This window comes from Bufo bufo, chromosome 5 (genome assembly GCF_905171765.1).
Source record: "Bufo bufo chromosome 5, aBufBuf1.1, whole genome shotgun sequence".
NCBI classification, from domain to species: domain Eukaryota; kingdom Metazoa; phylum Chordata; class Amphibia; order Anura; family Bufonidae; genus Bufo; species Bufo bufo.
Window position 1 is genome coordinate 178,415,985 of NC_053393.1, and position 20,301 is coordinate 178,436,285.

A 20,301-nucleotide genomic window follows, 5' to 3' on the forward strand; every position below is an offset into this window, starting at 1 on the left:
TTGGTCTGGTAAAAAATTCCGTCGAGCAGTGTTGCTGCGCCGTCAATACACGGTCACTGACGGAACTCCACCGCCGGTGATTCTCATATTGTCTCTACTTTTACCTATCCAATGTGTTGATTTCTTGGCTTGCGATGGTCATGCCTCATTCGGGCATTCCTTTCTCGTTGGTTGATCATTTGGACGTTGTCGGGGCTCTGATGATTTATTTACCAGACTCCGGTTCTTTCCGGCGTACAGTCTCTACTTTTTGTCATCCTGGAGGGTCCTCGCAAGGCATTGGCGGTCTCCAGGGTGGCAATTGCACGTCCGCATTTGCTTAAGCATACTACACCCGGGTAGGGTTGGGCGATATACCGGTATCACGATATACCGCGGTATTAAAAAAACTGCGATATGGCGATATCGCCGTTTCCAAAATACCGCGGTATTTTGTGACGTCATCAAAGCGGTCAGCTCACATTGTGCGCTGACCGCTTCTAAACGTGCGCCCGCCCGCCGCTGCACCTTGCATAGCGCTGCCGCTGAGTAACATTACTTCCTCTCGCTCCTGGCCTGGCTCCTTCTTGCTCCGCCTCCCTTAGTCAAGTCTCCACCCACCATCTGACATCATCATCGTCGTCACCCACCGGCTCTATTGTATATGTGGCGATGGCGAATCGATCCCCTGTGTGAGTACTGGTGTCTCTGGAGAGACTTTTCCTGCAGCTGTCTCACTAGTGTGTGCTCTGGTGACGAAATTATAAACTTACTACTTCCCGCAGCGGCCGCCCCGACTCTCCCTCCTCCTTGCTCCCATATTCAAATCTCTGCCCATCGGCATCTGATGTCAGAATCAGAGCACACAAGCGAGGCAGCCGCGGGAAAGGTATATCGCAAAGTACCAGTACTGCATGTATGGTGGCCTGTGGCCACAAGACCTTATTATAACACCTCCTTGTGGCCCCCCATACCAGTGTAACGCCTCCTTGTGGCCCCCCATACCAGTGTAACGCCTCCTTGTGGCCCCCCATACAGGGTAACGCCTCCTTGTGGCCCCCCATACAGGGTAACGCCTCCTTGTGGCCCCCCATACAGGGTAACGCCTCCTTGTGGCCCCCCATACAGTGTAACGCCTCCTTGTGGCCCCCCATACAGTGTAACGCCTCCTTGTGGCCCCCCATACAGTGTAACGCCTCCTTGTGGCCCCCCATACAGTGTAACGCCTCCTTGTGGCCCCCCATACAGTGTAACGCCTCCTTGTGGCCCCCCATACAGTGTAACGCCTCCTTGTGGCCCCCCATACAGTGTAACGCCTCCTTGTGGCCCCCCCATACAGTGTAACGCCTCCTTGTGGCCCCCCCATACAGTGTAACGCCTCCTTGTGGCCCCCCCATACAGTGTAACGCCTCCTTGTGGCCCCCCCATACAGTATAACGTCTCCTTGTGGCTGTCCCCATACAGTATAACGTCTCCTTGTGGCTGCCCCCATACAGTGTAACGCCTCCTTGTGGCCCCCCATACAGTATAACGTCTCCTTGTGTTTTTTTTTCTTTTAAACGGGTATTTATCGCGATATATATCGTTATCGCGATAAATTTTGTAAAAAATGTAAAAAAAAAGTGAAAAAACTTAAGATAAAAAAAAAAAAAACATTTATCACTGAATTAAAAAATACTCTACACATATTAGGCATCGCCGCGTCCGTAACGACCTGATCTATAAAACGGTCATGTTACTTTCCCCGCATGGTGAACGCCATAAAAATAAAAAAATAAAAACTATGAGAAAATTGAAATTTTGCCCACCTTACTTCCCAAAAAAGGTAATAAAAGTGATCAAAAAAGTCGCATGTATGCCAAAACAGTACCAATCAAACCGTCATCTCATCCCGCAAAAGATGAGACCCTACTCAAGATGATCGCCCAAAAACTGAAAAAACTATGGCTCTTAGACTATGGAAACACTAAAACATGATTATTTTTTTTTGTTTCAAAAATGGAATCATTGTGTAAAACTTACATAAATAAAAATAAAGTATATATATTAGGTATCGCCGCGTCCGTATCGACCGGCTCTATAAAAATATCACATGACCTAACCCCTCAGCTGACCACCGTAAAAAAAAAAAACAAAAAAAAAAAAAAACATTTTTTGCCATCTTACGTCACAAAGTGTAATAGCAAGCGATCAAAAAGTCATATGCACCCCAAAAAACTATGGCTCTTAGACTATGGAGACACTAAAACATTTTTTTGGTTTTAAAAATGAAGTTATTGTATAAAACTTACATAATAAAAAAAATTGTATACATATTAGGTATCGCCGTGTCCGTGACAACCTGCTCTATAAAATTACCACATGATCTAACCTGTCAGATAAATGTTGTAAATAGCTTGCTGCACATAAAGTTACCTTGCTGCACAAAAAGTGTAATATAGAGCAACCAAAAATCACATGTACCCTAAACTAGTACCAACAAAGCTGCCACCCTATCCCTTAGTTTCTAAAATGGGGTCACTTTTTTGGAGTTTCTACTCTAGGGGTGCATCAGGGGGGCTTCAAATGGGACATGGTGTAAAAAAAAAAGTCCAGCAAAACCTGCCTTCCAAAAACCGTATGGCATTCCTTTCCTTCTGCGTCCTGCCGTGTGCCCGTACAGCGGTTTACGACCACATATGGGGTGTTTCTGTAAACTACAGAATCAGGGCCATAAATAATGAGTTTTGTTTGGCTGTTAACCCTTGCTTTGTAACTGGAAAAAAAATATTAAAATGGAAAATCTGCCAAAAATGTGAAATTTTGAAATTGTGTCTATTTTCCATTAAATCTTGTGCAACACCTAAAGGGTTAACAAAGTTTGTAAATTCAGTTTTGAATACCTTGAGGGGTGTAGTTTCTTAGATGGGGTCACTTTTAGGGAGTTTCTCCTCTAGGGGTGCATCAGGGGGCTTCAAATGGGACATGGTGTAAATAAACCAGTCCATAAAAACCAGCCTTACAAAAACCAAACGGCGCACCTTTCACTCTACGCCCCGCTGTGTGGCTGTACAGTAGTTTACGGCCACATATTGGGTGTTTCTGTAAACGGCAGAGTCAGGGCAATAAAGATAGTCTTGTTTGGCTGTTAACCCTTGCTTTGTTAGTGGAAAAAATGGGTTAAAATGAAAAATTTGACAAAAAAATGAAATTGTCAAATTTCCTCCCCATTTGCCAATAACTCTTGTGCAACACCTAAAGGGTTAACAATGTATGCAAAATCAGTTTTGAATACCTTGAGGGGTGTAGTGTCTTAGATGGGGTCATTTTTGGGTGGTTTCTATTATGTAAGCCTCGCAAAGTGACTTCAGACCTGAACTGGTCCCTAAAAATTGAGTTTTTGTAAATTTCTTAAAAATTTCAAGATTTGCTTCTAAACTTCTAAGCCTTATAACATCCACAAAAAATTAAATATCATTCCCAAAATAATTCAAACATGAAGTAGACATATGGGGAATGTAAAGTCATCACAATTTTTTGGGGTATTGCTATACAAAACTCAATATTATGGCTATGATTCTGTAGTTTACAGAAACACCCCATATGTGGTCGTAAACCGCTGTACAGGCACACGGCAGGGCGCAGAAGGAAAGGAATGCCATACGGTTTTTGGAAGGCAGATTTTGCTGGACTGTTTTTTTGACACCATGTCCCATTTGAAGCACCCGTAGAGTAAAAACTCCAAAAAAGTGACCCCATTTTAGAAACTACGGGATAGGGTGGCAGTTTTGTTGGTACTATTTTAGGGTACATATGATTTTTGGTTGCTCTATATTGCACTTTTTGTGTGGCAAGGTAACAAGAAATAGCTGTTTTGGCTCAGTTTTTATTTTTTGTTATTTAAAACATTCATCTGACAGGTTAAATCATGTGGCATTTTTATAGACCAGGTTGTCACGGACGCGGCGATACCTAATATGTATACTTTTTTTTTATTATTTATGTAAGTTTTTTTACACAATGATTTCATTTTTGAAACAAAAATAATGTTTGTGTTTCCATAGTCTGAGAGCCATAGTTTTCAGTTTTTGGGCGATTTATCCTGGGTAGGGTATGATTTTTGCTGGATGAGATGACTGTTTGGCACTATTTTGGGGTGCGTAAGACTTTTTGATCGCTTGCGATTACACTTTTTGTGATGTAAGGTGACAAAAAATTGCTTTTTTTTTTTTTACACCATTTTTATTTTTTTACAGTACACCTGAGGGGTTAGGTCAAGTTATTACGGACGCGGCGATACCTAATATGTATACTTTTTTTTTTTATTTATGTAAGTTTTACACCGGCTTTTTTAAAACTAAAGAAAAAAATGTTTGTCTCCATATTCTGAGCCATATTTATTTTTTATTTTTTGGGCGATTGTCTCAGATAGGGGCTCATTTTTTGCGGGATGAGGTGACTGTTAGATCGGTACTATTTTGGGGTGCATACGCCTTTTTGATCACTTGCTGTTGTACTTTTTGTGATGTAAGGTGGCACAAAAATGGTTTATTTAGCACAGTTTTTATTTTTTATGGTGTTCATCTGAGGGGTTAGGTCATGTGATATGTTTATAGAGCCGGTCGATACAGATGCGGCGATACCCAATATGTCTACATTTATTTTTATTTTTTTCCTATTTTTATAAATTTTTTTTTAATTTTATTTGGGGAAAATGACATTTTTGTTTATTTTTACTTGAAACTTTTTTTTAAAAAATGGGGGGGGGGGGGACCTTTTATTTTCTCACTTCATTTTTTTGTTCTATTTTGGGACTTCAACTTTTGGGGGTCTAATCCTTTACAATGCATTCCAATCCTTTACAATGCATTCCAATACTTCTGTATTGGAATGCATTGGCTGTATGAGTAATACAGTGAGTATTACTCATACCGCTTTCGGCCTGTGAGATCCAGGGGGCTGGATCTCACAGGCTCGTCACTGGAAGGCAGTGCCGATGCCTCAGGAAGGCATCGCGCTGCCTTCCATGCCATCGGGTCCCCCCTACATCCACATGGGGACTTGATGGCACCGCCGCACCAGGTAAAAGCCGCAAACCGCAGGTCTGAATTGACCTGCGGTTTGCGGCGGTCAATTCAGGCGCCGGGTTCCGATCACCGCCCGCCGAGCGGCGGTAATCGGAAATGCACAAGACGTACCGGTACGCCCTGTGTCCGGAAGAGGTTAACCTCTTTCTGAGGCCTCTATGCACTACACAAACTTCAGTCTTTAACTTGCTTATTAATATCATATGAGCCAATGGATAATCTGATGTGGGAAGGATGCAGGTGATCCACTCAGTTACCAAAGTGATTTTGTTTTTTTAAAGCTCTGAAACATTTGACGGTGCCTAAATTTAATCATGGAAGTAAGCCGGTTTGTGATTGTTTTAACAGGTGATGCTCTAGCCATGCTTGATGAAGACCAGGAAGAATTTGAGAAAGAGAATAAATTTATTCAGGTAATCCTGTGTTTCTAGCCATCATGGAGTTTTGTTTTGTGTGTTTTTTTTTATTTTATTCCTGAATAACAAAACGCTAACTTTTTTTGACCTTGGAGGGTAGTACTATTGCTTCATTGGAAAATTGAAAGTGTTATACAGTTTTATAGCAATTGTGGTTGTGAATAGAACCATTCTAATTCATGAGCTGTTTAATCCCTTCAAGCGACAGCCAGTTTGGACCAAATGCCGGAGCCACATTTTTCAAATCTGATGTGTCCGTTTATCTGGTAATTATTTTGGAACTCTTTTACTTATCCAAGCCATTCTGAGATTTTTTTTTGTTTTTCTCGTGACGCATCATACTTCATGTTAGTGTCGAATTGGAGTTGATACGTTTTACCTTTTTTATGCATTAAAAAATCCAATTTGTAGAAAATTTGGAAATATTTGACATTTTCAAAATGAGAATTTATTAGCTTTTAAGACCAATAGTGATACTTCATAAAATAGTAATTCTTTGCATTCCCTGTATGTCTACTTTTGTTTGCATAATTTTGTAAGTTTTATATATATTTTTTTTTTTTCAGGAAGTTAGAAGTTTAGAAGCAAATTTTTTTTTATTTTTAAGAAAATTGCCAAAACCCACTTCTTTAAGTACCAGTTCAGTTATGAAGTCACTTTGAGGCTTACATAATAGAAACCACCCATAGATGACCCCATTTTAGAAACTACACCCCTCAAGGTATTCAAAACTGATTTTACAAACTGTTAACCCTTTAGGAGTTCCACAAGAATTCAAGCAAAATGCAGGGGAAATATTTAAAACTTCATTTTTATTTTTTGTGTGCAGATTTTCCATTTTTATTTTTTATTTTATTTTATTTATTATTTTTTTTCCCTGTAACACCGCAAGAGTTGACAGCCAAACAAACCTCCACTATTTATTACCCGGATTCTGCAATTTACAGAAACGCCCCATATGTGGTCATAACCTGCTGTATGGGCGCACAGCAGGGCACAGAAGGAAAGGAGCGCCATATTGTAAACGGAGGGCAGATTTTGCTGGAATGGTATTCAGGTGCCATGTCACATTTGAAGGGCCCCTGGGGTACCCCAAGAAAGAAATCCCCAAAAGGGACCCTATTTTGGAAACTACACCCTAAGGAATAAATAAAGGGATGAAGTGAACGCTTTGACCCAACAAGCATTTCATAGAATTTAGAAACACATGGCTTGTTTGTTTTCATAAGGGGTAACAGGAGAAAATGCTTGGCGTGTATGACGCGTGGGCATCCTTCAATGAAGGCTCTGACACACAGCTTTTCTATGCGACCGGAGCACGGCTACTTCCGGGGGCGACGTGGAGTGAGATGTACTTCCAGAAGCACGTGGGGAATCGTGCTTCCGGATCTGCGCTATGTAAAGCCTTTGTAGCGGCAGGAACCCTGAAGCTAATGGCGGCCTGCAGCGATCAGTGAGTAAATTGTCGTATGGACAGCGCTTCTTTTGACTTCTAGTTCTAGAAAGGCTCAATAGTTCTCTATTTTTCTCCCTCTCCCCTTCCTTCCCTTTTTCTGACATGGAACTTAAAGGGAGTTAATAAAAATGTATTTTATTTAATAAAAAAATAAAATATTTTGGCTTACTTGTGGTCCTGCTATAATGGAGGAAGAGAAGACACAGGAATCTACAGAGATGGTGGCTCCGGTACTTGAGAAATATTTGCTATAGTTTCCTTTTTCTCACCTTAGTTCTTTTGTATTGTCTTTTTCCAGTCAAATCCCAAGAAGATGCTGGGAAAAAAAAAACAAAGAATGGGCTATATGCAAAACAACATTGTCATCTTCTTATGAAAAGAGGTTATGACAAAGCTGTATTGACAAGACCATCTCGGATCAATCACTGTCACTTTTAGAAAATATTAACTCGCTGATTAAAAAAAGAAGTGAAGAACTCCTTAAAAGCAAGCAAAAAATGTAAGGGTTCAGAAAGGGTCAAAGGCTCTCTGATTAGCCTATCCCGAGATCCTTCCTCTGGTGAGTGATTCCCCTCAGGATACCTGATCCTCTGATTCAACCTCTGATGCTGAAGTTTTGAGAAGAGCCTTTTTTTTCCCCTGGAGGACACTGATAGATTGCTAAAAAAAAATTGGCGTCGTGGCCTGGTCAGCCATGTAAGAAGACGTGCTTGCAGGGAGCTCTGGGCCTGCCGACTATAATCCTTACCCATCCTCCTTCTGCAGCGCTCGCTGACAAAACAAAAGTGCTCAGGGGGACATCGCTGGAGGGTGCGGATCCTGCCTGGGCCACTATGACCCGCATCGGGAAAAGGAGCTGAGGGACGCTGGGCCTCCTACACAGGCAAACAAGATGGCGCCGCATCGGAGGCGAGAGCTGCGGAGGTTGCGGCCCGCCTGGCTAAATATGCCTGCTAATCCTCGGTGCCCCCTCCAGTAGTAACCACTGCTCCCTCCAAGCCCCCTGAGGAAACGGCCTCAATCCCTGATGCTGGCGCTGACTCTGCGCCCGAGATCTCTACATTGGAGACCAAGCAGCTTGCAATGGCAGGAGCCTCTGGCCTGCAGATTCCTCCTTATGGTGCTGGGTATGTCCCTATGAAGCATGGCCAGCTTGCTACTGAGAATAGTGAACCCACATCCAAAGATAGAGAGATTATATATATATACTGCTGTGCAACATTGCAGCAGCTCTCTGGCTCTACTTACCTCACATATGGGCACCTTGCAGGAGACAAGATCTTAAAGTCAGAGAGGATTACAGAGGTTGAAGTCAGAGTAGGTACTATTGAAGATCAACTGCCCCCTGTTAAGAGGGATCTTGGTAGGATTATACATAATGTGACTCTGCTGATGTCTAAAACTGATGACCTGGAGAACAGGTTCCGGAGAAACGGCCTGCGGCTAGTTGGGGTCCTGGACAAGGCAGAAGGTTCCGATCTAGTGTTTTTTTTTTTTTTGTTTTTTTTGTTTTTTAAGATTGGCTCACGCTTAAATTTGGCAAAGATTCTTTATCCTGTATGTTGGCCATTGAGAGAGCACATAGGGTGCCATTCTGTGCTCCACCCCACCCTTGCCCAGTTTTGATGAAACCTACTGCACTTTAGAGATGGAGACACAATCCTTAAGAAAGCAAGAGATCATCCTGAGCTTCTAATTTGATGGAAATAAAATTGCTATATATCCAGATTTTTCTGCCGAGGTTCAATGGAAAAGAGTTAAATTCCAAGATGTGAAACGCCGTTTTCGGAACCTGCAGATTCCCTACTATATGCTGTATCCGGCCAAGTTGCGAGTGGTGGCACATGGAGAAGTCTGCATTTTCGAAACTCAATTGGACGCGGCACAGTGGGTGGACGCCAACAAACCAGCATTTAAAGCATCGGCGAACAATGGATGAATATTCCCCATACAAGGTTTCTGGAACTGTGCTGAATCCTATGGAGCTGAAACATGCGCTTGATAAGTATCACAAGCCGTGGCTGTGGTTTTTATCATTCTTTTTCCCTTATCAATGGACCCATTGTTTTTAGCAGCACTAGTGATGCAAATTGCACTAGCATCTGTTCAGTAGGCACTAAGCTACCTCTGTTAGAATTTTCTGTGACTCTCAGATCATTCGGACTGCAATGTTGTGGTCTGTTTTACTTCTGACGCGCTGCAGAATTCAAAATCTATAGGGCAGGTCTGTAAGACTAACCCGCTGCATAGTAATTGATTTGATCAGTTTTGTTTTTGACAGTTACTTTGCAGTGTGGGTGCCCAGTTGCAGGGTATATTTTCACCCTACTTGTTTTAAATGTTGGGGTGCCTTTTTTTTTTTGGAGCCCATCCTTTTTGAAGCTGTATTAATGTTTATGGTTGCATTACAAAGGTTGGGATTGGGTGGGTCTGGCGATGAGGTGGGCATGAGACATATTGGGTCAGAGTGGAAGTGGCCGAAAGGTCATTTTAGTATATGGGAGGTACCCCTTGTCACTACATATAACTCTGAGAAATATGGCTGATGGGCTTAAAATAGTAGGATGTAACATAGGAGGATTGGGGGACCTAACTAAGAGCTGCAATGTTTTTAGCGCTACAACGTTTCTGGTCTGCAATAATCTGTTTATCAGAGACGCATCTGATTCCCACTAATACCTATGTCATACACACAAACCATGGGTATGTCGTTCCTACCACTCCACGTTTTCCACACATTCTAGGGGTGTGAGTATCCTTGTGCACAAATCTATATCATTTTGTCTGGCGTTCGTATAGACTCAGCAGGAAGGTATGTGTGTTTGCACTGTACATGTAGTAATTTCTCCTTTTGTGTTAGTGGCGATATATATTCCTCCCCGTATAGTGGTGAAGTGTTAAGAGATTATGATATACGTTGAAGGGCTATCTCATTGTCCTCTGCTAATAGTGGGCGACTTTAATACTTGTTTCTCTGCACGGTTGGATAGGGTAGGCGGTTCAGGCGAGGGCACAGATACTAACTTTGCCACTGTACTGCGGGAGCTGGACCTGCATGACATGGCGGGTGAGGAATCTAAATGCGCGCCGGTTTTCATGTTTCTCCAGATCCCATCATTCACTGTCTAGGATTGATTTGGCCATAGGGACCCCTGATGTACCGTCTCTTGTAGTGGAGGCTACATATTTGCCCAGAGGTTTCTCCAATCACTCCCCTATGTATATGGAGCCTAAATTAGGTGTATGACATTCTTTTGGAATTGGTAAATGGAGACTTAATCCTTTCTGGATGCAGTTGAGGATTAGGATGCAGGTATTGAAGAGGAGATTAAGGAATTCTTCGCTGCTAATAATGGGTCGGCACCTGTTGGGGTAGTGTGGGATGCGTGCAAGGCATTTTATCCGGGGCCTTTTCATTTAAAGGACAAGTAGTCATAAAACTAAATCTAGGGACACAAGAAAAACTGCAGGCTTTAGTGGTAGAAACGGAGGGAAGGTATGTCAATCACCCCTCTAGTGTTCATGAAGAGTCATTTTTAGCAGCTCAGGCAGATTTAAAGCAACATCTCCTACACACCGCCGAATATAAGCGTTTCTTTCTGAAACAAAAGTATTTTGAAGCGGGGGAAAGTTCTGGGAGGTTATTAGTCAGAGTTGTCAGGGTGCAAGATGGGCCATCTAAAATACTGTATATCCAAGGTACTGATGGCTCTGTGGTTACAGCAGACACTGATATCCTGGAGGTATTTCATACATATTTCGAATCCCTATATAGAACACCGCTTACGGTTGATTCCTCTAATATTACTGAATATCTTGATGGAATTAGTGTTCCACGGCTCTCTGCTGGGAGTGTGGCTTATCTAGACCGGTTCTTGATGCTGCCCGAGTTAGAATTGGCACTAAAATCCTTTCCAAATGAAAGCCCCTGGAATAGACGGCCTGCCAGTGGAGTTTTTTTTTTTTTTAAATATAGCAGTGTCCTACTACCCCAACTACTATCTGTATTTAATGATGCCCTACTAACAGGAAAAATGCCTGCTTCCATGAAGGAGGCTTAATAGTGGTACTGCCCAAGCCTGGAAAGGATCCATATCTCCCTGACTTGTATAGGCTAATCTCACTATTGACTTCTGATAAGATTTTAGAGAATGCAACCGGTTTGCTAGGACTAGCTGTCATTTCGACCATTATACATAGTGATCAAGCGGGATTCATGCCTGATCAATCCACTTCGGTAAATCTTAGACTCTTTCTTAATATTCAAAGGAGGGCAGAATCGGATGGAGGAGAGGCCATACTCTCCCTAGATGCGGCCAAAGCCTTTGATAGTGTAGAATGGAACTATCTCTGGGCAGTGTTACGAGTCATGGGCTTTGGGGAAACCTTTTATATCTTGGGTTCAGTTACTATACCGGGGCCCCACAGCTAGGATTAGAGCTAATAAGGGGAAATCGGAGGCATTTAAGATGGGGAGGGGAACACGTCAGGGGGTGCCCGCTATCCCCTCTCATTTGCCTTTGCAATTGAGCCACTGGCATGTTTACTCCGTTCCTCAGACAAAATTGTAGGATTTCCTATGGGAGATGGGGAAGAGCAGGTATCTCTCTACGCTGACTACATGCTCATATATGTGGGGAATATAGAGAAGTCGCTATGTCCTATTATGTCCCTCATAAAGGATTTTGGTGACAGGTCTGGTCTTCGTATTAATTGGGATAAATCCACTCTGTTGCCGCTAGATGTGTCCTCCAATAGTTCCCTCTTGCGGTCCACTCGGCTACTGATTGTTCAACAATTCAAATATCTGGGAATAGTGGTCTCAACAAACCTGGGGCATTATTTGAAAAACAGTAAAGAGACGCTCCTGGACATTATATCTGAAAAAATTAAGGCATTGTGCAAACTCTTAATGTCAGAAATTGGTGGGAGCAATCTCCTTAAAATGGTTCTTATGCCAAAACTTCCTAAATGTCCTGCATAATTCCCCTGTATGGGTACCTCGTCGGATCTTTATTAGAATAGATAGACTATTTAGGAATCCGATTTAACGCAAAAAACAGCTAGGATCCGACTGGATACGTTGCAGAGAGGAAAAGATGCAGGGGGGCTCTCTATGCCTAACTCCTGGCTATATTTTATATATCTTCGCAGCTGCAGCATTTGAGGGGGTGGAAAAGGATCCCTGGGGACGTTGCGTCTGCCCGGCTCATAGCATATATCATAGGTCATGACTCCCCGGTAGCTTTGCTGGAAAATAGTGGTCTCTCTGATAAGATAATGGGATATCCTACACTCAGTATGATACATAAAGTCTGGCAGAGGTGTCGTGTATTGCTGTCTCTACAAGACTTCACCCAGGTCACTCCTGTGTGGAAGAATCCCCAGTTGCCTGAAATATTTCGCCTAGAAGGTTTTTCACCCTGGGACCGTAAGGGTGTAAAATTCTTATATCAGCTGCAGAAGGATGGTGAGCTCAAGTCCTTTGAGCAACTTAGAAATGAGTTTGCCCTTCCTCACACAGTATTTTTTTTATCAGTTTTTACAGCTACGACACGCCGTTCAGGCGAAATCTATGTCTCAAGTGTACGACTGTCCCATTGTTCAAACAAATCCTCACGGGTTACTCCTCGAGTGGATTAATTCCATCCATTTATAGGAATCTATTTGTGAAATCGGTGAAACAGGATACACTAGTGGTTAAGTATAATTGGGAGGGGGAGGTTGGACCAATATAAGAGGAACAATGGAAGTCGATATTGGCATTGACACCTCAATTATCGCTCTGTGAAGGTCAACGCACGTCTCAACTGTTCCTTGTTCACAGGGTATATAGGACTCCAGCATTTCTGTTCAAGATAGGCGTTAGACCTGATGCATCCTGTCCTCTATGTGGAGTGAGTCCTGCTTCCTTGCTACACATGTTCTGGGACTGAGCTGAGCCTAAAAAAATTCTGGACTGATGTGTTGGTAACTATTAAAGACGCGTACAATATCTGCTAACCCAAGGACATGTGTACTGGGAATACTGGACAATAAAAACGGTCATTATCGTCTGGGAGTGCAGCGTCTGCTTTTCCAGGCTAGAAAACTGATTGCTAAATACTGGCTTAGACCCCAGGCCCCATCGAGGCCAGAATTCATAAACAGAATGACTGATATCATTCGTCTAGAAAACTAAATATATCTTAAGAGGCAATGCCTGGGGAAATTTAACAAAATCTGGGACAAATGGGTGGACTATAGGAATGGTGCAATGTAATTAGGTCTTTCACTGTGGCGTTGCCTACATACGAAGGCAATATAGTGTTGGTTGTACATGTGCTCATGCCTACGAATGGAAGTCGTACACAGAAGGGGTGATATGATTGGTGATCTGGTATGGTACTTTAGGAAGGTTGGTTATCCTATGGAGTTCAAATGAACGGTTGATGTCCTGTCCGTCTCATCGCCTGGGGGGGTTGAGGGTTTTAAGAGTGAATAGATTGATAACTACCATTCTTTACTAAGAAAGATAAGATAAGAAATCCTATTGATATCTTGCACCGTTGTTAGATAATATGCATAATGTGTATTACTGCTGACATATGTCAATTAACAGATTATGTATACCTCATACTGTAATTTGTATTTGCAATGATATTCGTATTTGTACCTCTTTGAAAATTACTAAAAATTATTTGATTTAAAAAGTCATAAAATCTAGCATGAATATTAAGGATGTTAAGGAAAAGTCAGTGGCGGACTCTTTGAAGGGTTACAGGAAAGGAAGGGCCGATGTTTTCCTGTGCATAGTAGTAGTATTCTTTCTCTAATTCAAAGGGAATGGAAAAAGCCATGTAAGAAGGTTTTTATCACTAGGTCCTTTAAGCACAAATACCCCTTTGAAGAGGAGACTTCATCTGTGTGGGGAAAAGCCCCCAAATAGATGTTGCCATTTCAAAGGTGTCAAAAAAATCCTCTCTCCCTTTTGAGGATACTGGTGTTCTTGGGGACAACCTGGATAAGAAAGCGAAGTCTTTCCTGATGGGGGCATGGGAAGCGTCCACTTCCTCATTTCGTCCTAGCATGGCTGCTACTGTGACTGCCAGAACCTTAGCTCTTTGGTTACAACAGCTCGAAGTCCAGTTGAAAGGTGCCCTAGAGATGAGATTTTATCCTCTCTGCCCACTTTACAAAAAGCAGCTGACTTTTTGACAGACTCTTCTGTTGATGCAGTAAAACTTAGCGCTCAGTCCGCAACCCTTACTAACTCCACTCGTAGGGCGCTTTGGCTTAAGAGTTGGAGTGGAGTGGATGTGGCCTCAAAGCAGAAATTATGTGGTATTCCCTGCCAGGGAGAGTTTCTATTTGGCCTTGACTTAGATGATTTGTTTGAGAAGGCAGCAGATAAAAAGAAAATATTTCCTACTCCTAACCCTTCTGGAATTTTTAATTTTAGGAACAGGCAGTCCTTTCGTTCCTACAGGGGTAATTCAAATAGGAGACTGTTTAGGGACAAAGATCAAAGACAAAAGGTTCAGAAATTTTGCTGGGAAAGGTTTCTTGTTCGGAAACTTACTCGTCAAATAAGATGCAGTCACAGCAATGACGCCAGGTTAAAAGTGGGTGGAAGACTAATTCTTCCTTCCTGCCTGGGAAAATATTGCAGGCCCATGGGTTTTAGATATTATTTGAACAGGCCTAAAACCAGAGTTTCGCTCCTTGCCGCATCAAAGGTTTGTTATTACAAAAAAATTGTTCTGTAAAAAAAGGTTATTTTCCCATAATAAAGAAAGTGCAAGATCTTATAGAAAAATATGTCCTTGTTCCTGTTCCACACAAAGAGCAGTACATGGGTTATTTTTCCTCACTTTATCTGGTACCCAAGCCAGATGGTTCCCACAGAACTATTATCAATCTGAGGGGTTTGAACAAATTTCTGGTGTTCAAAAAATTGGAAACAATGAGGAACATGATACAGCTTCTGTTTCATCAGTGTTTCATGGTGTTAATAGATCTGAAAGATGCCTATTTTCACATACCCATGCACCAGGAATTCCAGAAGTATCTTGGGGTTGCAATCTTTATGGACGGTCGTCTGCAGCAGTATCAGGCCCAGAGGATCTTTACCAAAGTGGTAGCAGAAATAATATTGTTTATAAGACTAAAGGATGTGTTAATAATACTGTACCTGGATGACTTTTTAATCATTGCAAAATCCTGCTACAGTTGCAGGGAGGCAGTTCAGATAGTAATGAAAACCTTTCAGTAGTTGGGCTGGATAGTGAACAACAAAAAATCCAGGCTAAAACCAGTAAGGCGGCAGAGGTTTCTTGGTCTAATCTTGGACTCGGTGATGCAGAGAGTATATCTACCAGAAGAAAAAATTTCAAGGATCTCAGTTCAAATCAGATCCCTTTTATTCTACATCACTGACGATTCGGAAGGCTATGTCTGTCCTGGGGTCCCTGGTATCTTGTATCCTGTCGGTAGAACTACGAATGCAAGCCCCTGGGGGTGGGGAGCTCATGTTCAGGGGCACAGCTTTCAGGGTCAATGGTCCCAGAGTCAGACTTTTTTCCTCCAAGCGGAAGGAGTTGGTGGCAGTGAAATTGGCGCTGGAGGCTTCTCATTCCCTTCTAGGCTCAAGTCATGTATGGATATCATCAGACAATCAGGTGACAGTAGCCTATTTGAACCACCAAGGGGGAACAAAGTCGGTAGCCCTGGGTTTGGAACCAAAGCAGTTATTGACGAGATTGGAAAAGCAAGTCTGTCATGTTTCAGCTCTCCATTTAAAGGGAAAAGAAAACGTGCAGGCAGACTACCTAAGCAGATGTACCCTAAGACAGGAAGAATGGTCCTTGAACAGTTTAATATTTTCCAAGATCACAAGGTGGTGGCGTGTGCCAGTAATAGACCTGTTCGCCTCGAGCAAAAACAAGAAGGTAGATCTGTTTTGTTCACTGAATCCAAGGGAGTCCCCTTATGGGGTAGACGCCCTCCTACTGAAATGGGACTTTTCACTAGCTTATGCTTTCCCCCATTTCAATTACTGCCAGTAGTTCTGAAGAAGATCAGAAACGACAGAACGAGAGTAATCCTCATCCTCATCGTTCCTTTTTGGCTGAGAAGGGCATGTTTACTCTTCTCAGGACCATTTCGGTGTCAGAACCGTGGATTCTCGTAGATTACAAATCTACTATCCCAGGGTCCAATCTTCCATCCAGCAGTAGATGGTCTACACCTAACTGCTTGGAATTTTGAAAGGAACCTATTCAGGAAGTGATTTTCTCAGGAACTTATTTCCACACTGCTTAAAAGTAGAAAGCCAGTAACAGTCTCTATTTATGCTAGAACATGGAAAAGATGTATAGATTTTTGTAAACTTAACCCTGAAAAATTACCTCTTTCAGTCCCTATTTCTTATGTTCTGTAATTTCTGCAGAAGGGTATGACCATGGGGCTGGTAAAGAGCACCTTAAAGGTGCAGGTTTCAGCCCTGTCTGTACTATTTGAAAAACATTTTTGCTGCGTGTTTAAGGGGATATTAATTATTGATATTTATGCAAATCTCAATAATTAATCATAAATAGGCGTGAGTCGTCTAGTGATGACTCCGCCTATTTATGCCTAAATCATAATATAAATAACTAACCTATTGAGCTAAGTTATGTTAACTAGCTAACTACCTCTGTTACCTATACACTCCACTGAACTACACTACGTGCGACTATTGCTGCGGCGCCTTATACTACAAAGGCGTATAAGGGAAAATAATAGCATTCTGAATACAGAATGCATAGTAAAACAGCGCTGGAGGGGTTAAAAAAAATTTAAAAAATTAACTCGCCTTCTCCTCTTGTTCGCGTAGTTCCCGGTCTTTACTTCTTTAATGATGAGTTGTGGGCTAAAGGACCTTTGGTGACGTTGGAGCATGTGATCTGACGTCACCAAAGGTCCTTTAGCCCACAACTCATCATTAAAGAAGTAAAGACCGGGAACTACGCGAACAAGAGGAGAAGGCGAGTTAATTTTTTAAAAAATTTTTAACCCCTCCAGCGCTGTTTTACTATGCATTCTGTATTCAGAATGCTATTATTTTCCCTTATAACCATGTTATAAGGGAAAATAATACAATGAATAGACTGTCACCTAGCAACCATGCGTGAAAATCGCACCGCATCCGCACTTGCTTGCGGATGCTTGCGATTTTCACGCAATCCCATTCACTTCTATGGGGCCTGCGTTGCGTGAAAAACGCAGAATATAGAGCATGCTGCGATTTTCACGCAACGCATAAGTGATGCGTGAAAATCGCTGCTCATCTGAACAGCCCCATAGAAATGAATGGGTCGGTATTCAGTGCGGATGCAATGCGTTCACCTCACGCATCGCATCCGCGCGGAATACTCGCCCGTGTGAAAGGGGCCTAAGGGTTGGTTTTATGAGGGGAGTAAGGGTTAATCAGCGTTGGTGGTATAGGGGTAAATCAGGGCAGGAGTATTAGGGGTCTGGAGGGAAAGGGTTACTCGGCCATCTCCAAGGGCATGTGGCCTCTCTTCCTTCAGGGAGCTGTTCCCATGTGTCTCTGATTGTAGTCTGGATCCAAGAGACCCTTGTTCCTGGCTTCGGGCTCATATATCAGCCTCAGAAACAGCCCACCTACCCCCTCCTCAGGGATGTGATGACATAGTGTGACTGATGTATGCCTGCACTCAGGACTGCCAGTTGGCCCCCTGAGGCTAGCAGCACCACACGCCCAGCCATGTCACAAACATAAGGTGGGGCAGAGCATAGTAACTAGGCTGATAAACTCAACAAAAGGCCTCAGATCTATTGATCCCTTAGCCTTTGAAGTCACCAGCGACCTGGAGACATATCCACCCCACTGCAGGAACTGGCTAAACGATATATATACCTACCTCGGGGAGAGCCATGGCAGATACACATATATAGATGTATGCACTGCTTACACACATCTCTATATATATCTACATGAGTGAATACACGGCCATAAGGTATATACATCCATATAGATGTTTGGGGCACATCTACCTGCATGTACATATACGCAATATAATTCTGGGGCATAAATGGGCAGTAATAAGCCCACCTGCCTATGGATATATTATACATAGAGATGTATGCTGACAAGGGGGCATACATACATCTCCATGTATACACCCATACCACCTGGACCGGCCCATGCAAAAGGGCCAATATACATACATATATACATATATATTTAAATCTAACATTTCCCTCAACACTGCGGATCCTTGGGTCATTAGATAATAAATTATTATTATTTTTTTTAAAGCAGTGGATAGGATAACTCCAGTTTTGTCTCCAAGAGTCCCCCCCCCCCCCATGGCATCTAAATCTGGTCCTTAATTCCTTAACTCTGCCTTCATTTGAACCCATTGAGTTGGCTATGGTTAAATATCTTACCTATAAAATGGTTTTACTGGTAGCACTCACCACCGCTAGGAGAATTGGCAAGTTACATGCGATTTCTATAAATCCTCCCTTTACCACGATTCTTGACGATAGTCATCATTCAACCTGACCCGACTTTCCTGCCTAAAGTCTCCTCAAAATTCCATAGATCTCAGGAGATCATTCTTCCTTCTTTTTGTGACCATCCTAAAAACTGTAAAGAGAAAGAGTTTCATACTCTTGATGTTAGGAGATGCTTGTTGCATTATCTTAAAATTTCTGAAGGATGGAGAAAGTCTTCTGCCTTGTTTGTTCTTTTCTTTGGACCGAATAAAGGTAAGAAGGCTACCAAAAATACCTTGTCTAGATGGATTAGACTTTAGTATTTTGCAAGCTTACTTGGAGGCTGGTCTTTCACCTCCAATCTCGGTGAAGGCGCACTACACTCGTTCTGTTTCCACTTCTTCAGCTGAAAGGTCGGGTGCTTCCATAGAACAAATCTGTAGGGCTGCCATCTGGTCTTCTGCCTGTACTTTTTTCCGACACTATCGTTTGGATCTTAACTCTTCCTCCGATCTTTCTTTTGGTAGGAAGGTTTTACAAGCTGTGGTCCCTCCCTAAGGAAGGGCGTTCTCCTCTGTAATTCTCTGTGGTGCTGTCGTGGGGCGGGGAAAAATTATGATTACTTTTACCGGTAATCGGGTTTTTTAGACCCCACGACAGCACCCTTCCTTATTCTCTCCCTGTCTTGAGTTCTGTGTTCTTTGCTTCCTGAGCACAAAAAAAAAAGTTTGTTTTGGTTATATTGATGTTATTCCTTGATTAATTGGTTTAATATAAGTAGGAGTCCCTCTTTTGCTCTGAAATCCACTGACAGGGTAGAGAGGCTCTACCTTTTTATTCTGTAGGTTTCCTGTCCCTGGGGGTGGATCCCTCTCTCTGTGGTGTTGTCGTGGGGTCTGGAAAATCCAATTACTGGTAAATGTAATCATTTCCCTTTTTAATTCTTGTTGAACACCTAAAGGCAGGGCTCCAGACTAAAAAAAAATATCAAGGAGCCATTGGCTCCTAACCTGAAAAATTTAGGAGCCAAACTTAAAATACATATAATTACGGTATAATAAAAAAAAAAAACACATTGTCACGATAATAAAATTTTGACTAGATTTCGATGCCATAAAAAAGTATTGTGATACTCGATACCACGTGAAAAAAAAAAAAACGCCAAAAAAGCCGCGTGCATTCCAGATTTTATGGAATGTCTGGACCATAATAGAACAGTCCGATCCTAATTTTTGTTGGGACAAGGTGACAAAAAAAATTGCAAATTGCACGTTTTAGTTTTTTTTCTGCTACGGCGTTATATGTAAAATTGGGCAAGGGGGTGATTTAAACGTAATATTTTGTTTGTTTTTATAATATTTTTTTTTTTTTTTTTTTTACCGATTTACCCCCTTAGGGGCTAGAACCTGGGATCTTTCATCCCTTGTCCTATTCACCCTGATAGAGCTCTATCAGGGTGAATAGGACATCACACTCTCCCTGCTGCTCTGTGCCCTGTGCACACAGCAGCAGGGAGCTGACTATGGCAGCCAGGACTTCAATAGCGTCCTGGCTGCCATGGTAACCGATCGGAGCCCCAGGCTTGCACTGCTAGTTCTCCGATCGGAATTGCCACTGACACCAATGATAATACTTGGGGGATAGCGGGGTTGGGGGTGCACTGCACAACCAATGAATATCGTTTATGCTTAATACAAACGCAGGCTGCGGGTGCCGGACATATGATCCCATACCCGGCATCCAGCCTCTGACTGCGCGCTGCGATCCGCCGCTATTAACCCCGCAGGTGCCGCACCTGGGGGGGTTAATAGCGGCGGATCGCAGCGCGCAGTCATAGAGGCTGGGTGCCGGGTATGGGATCATATGTCCTGGCACCCGCAGCCTGCGTTTATTAAAG

General features: G+C 42.6%; 1 protein-coding gene across 2 annotated transcripts in view; it reads left to right on the forward strand.

The window, feature by feature from the left end:
- CEP192 (centrosomal protein 192) overlaps positions 1-20,301 on the forward strand; it is a 184,635-nt gene that overhangs the window by 63,419 nt on the left and 100,915 nt on the right. For both annotated transcript variants that reach the window (XM_040432242.1, XM_040432243.1), the window contains exon 15: positions 5,394-5,458. In XM_040432242.1, coding sequence (XP_040288176.1) covers positions 5,394-5,458 — 65 coding nt within the window. The remainder of the gene's footprint in view (positions 1-5,393; positions 5,459-20,301) is intronic.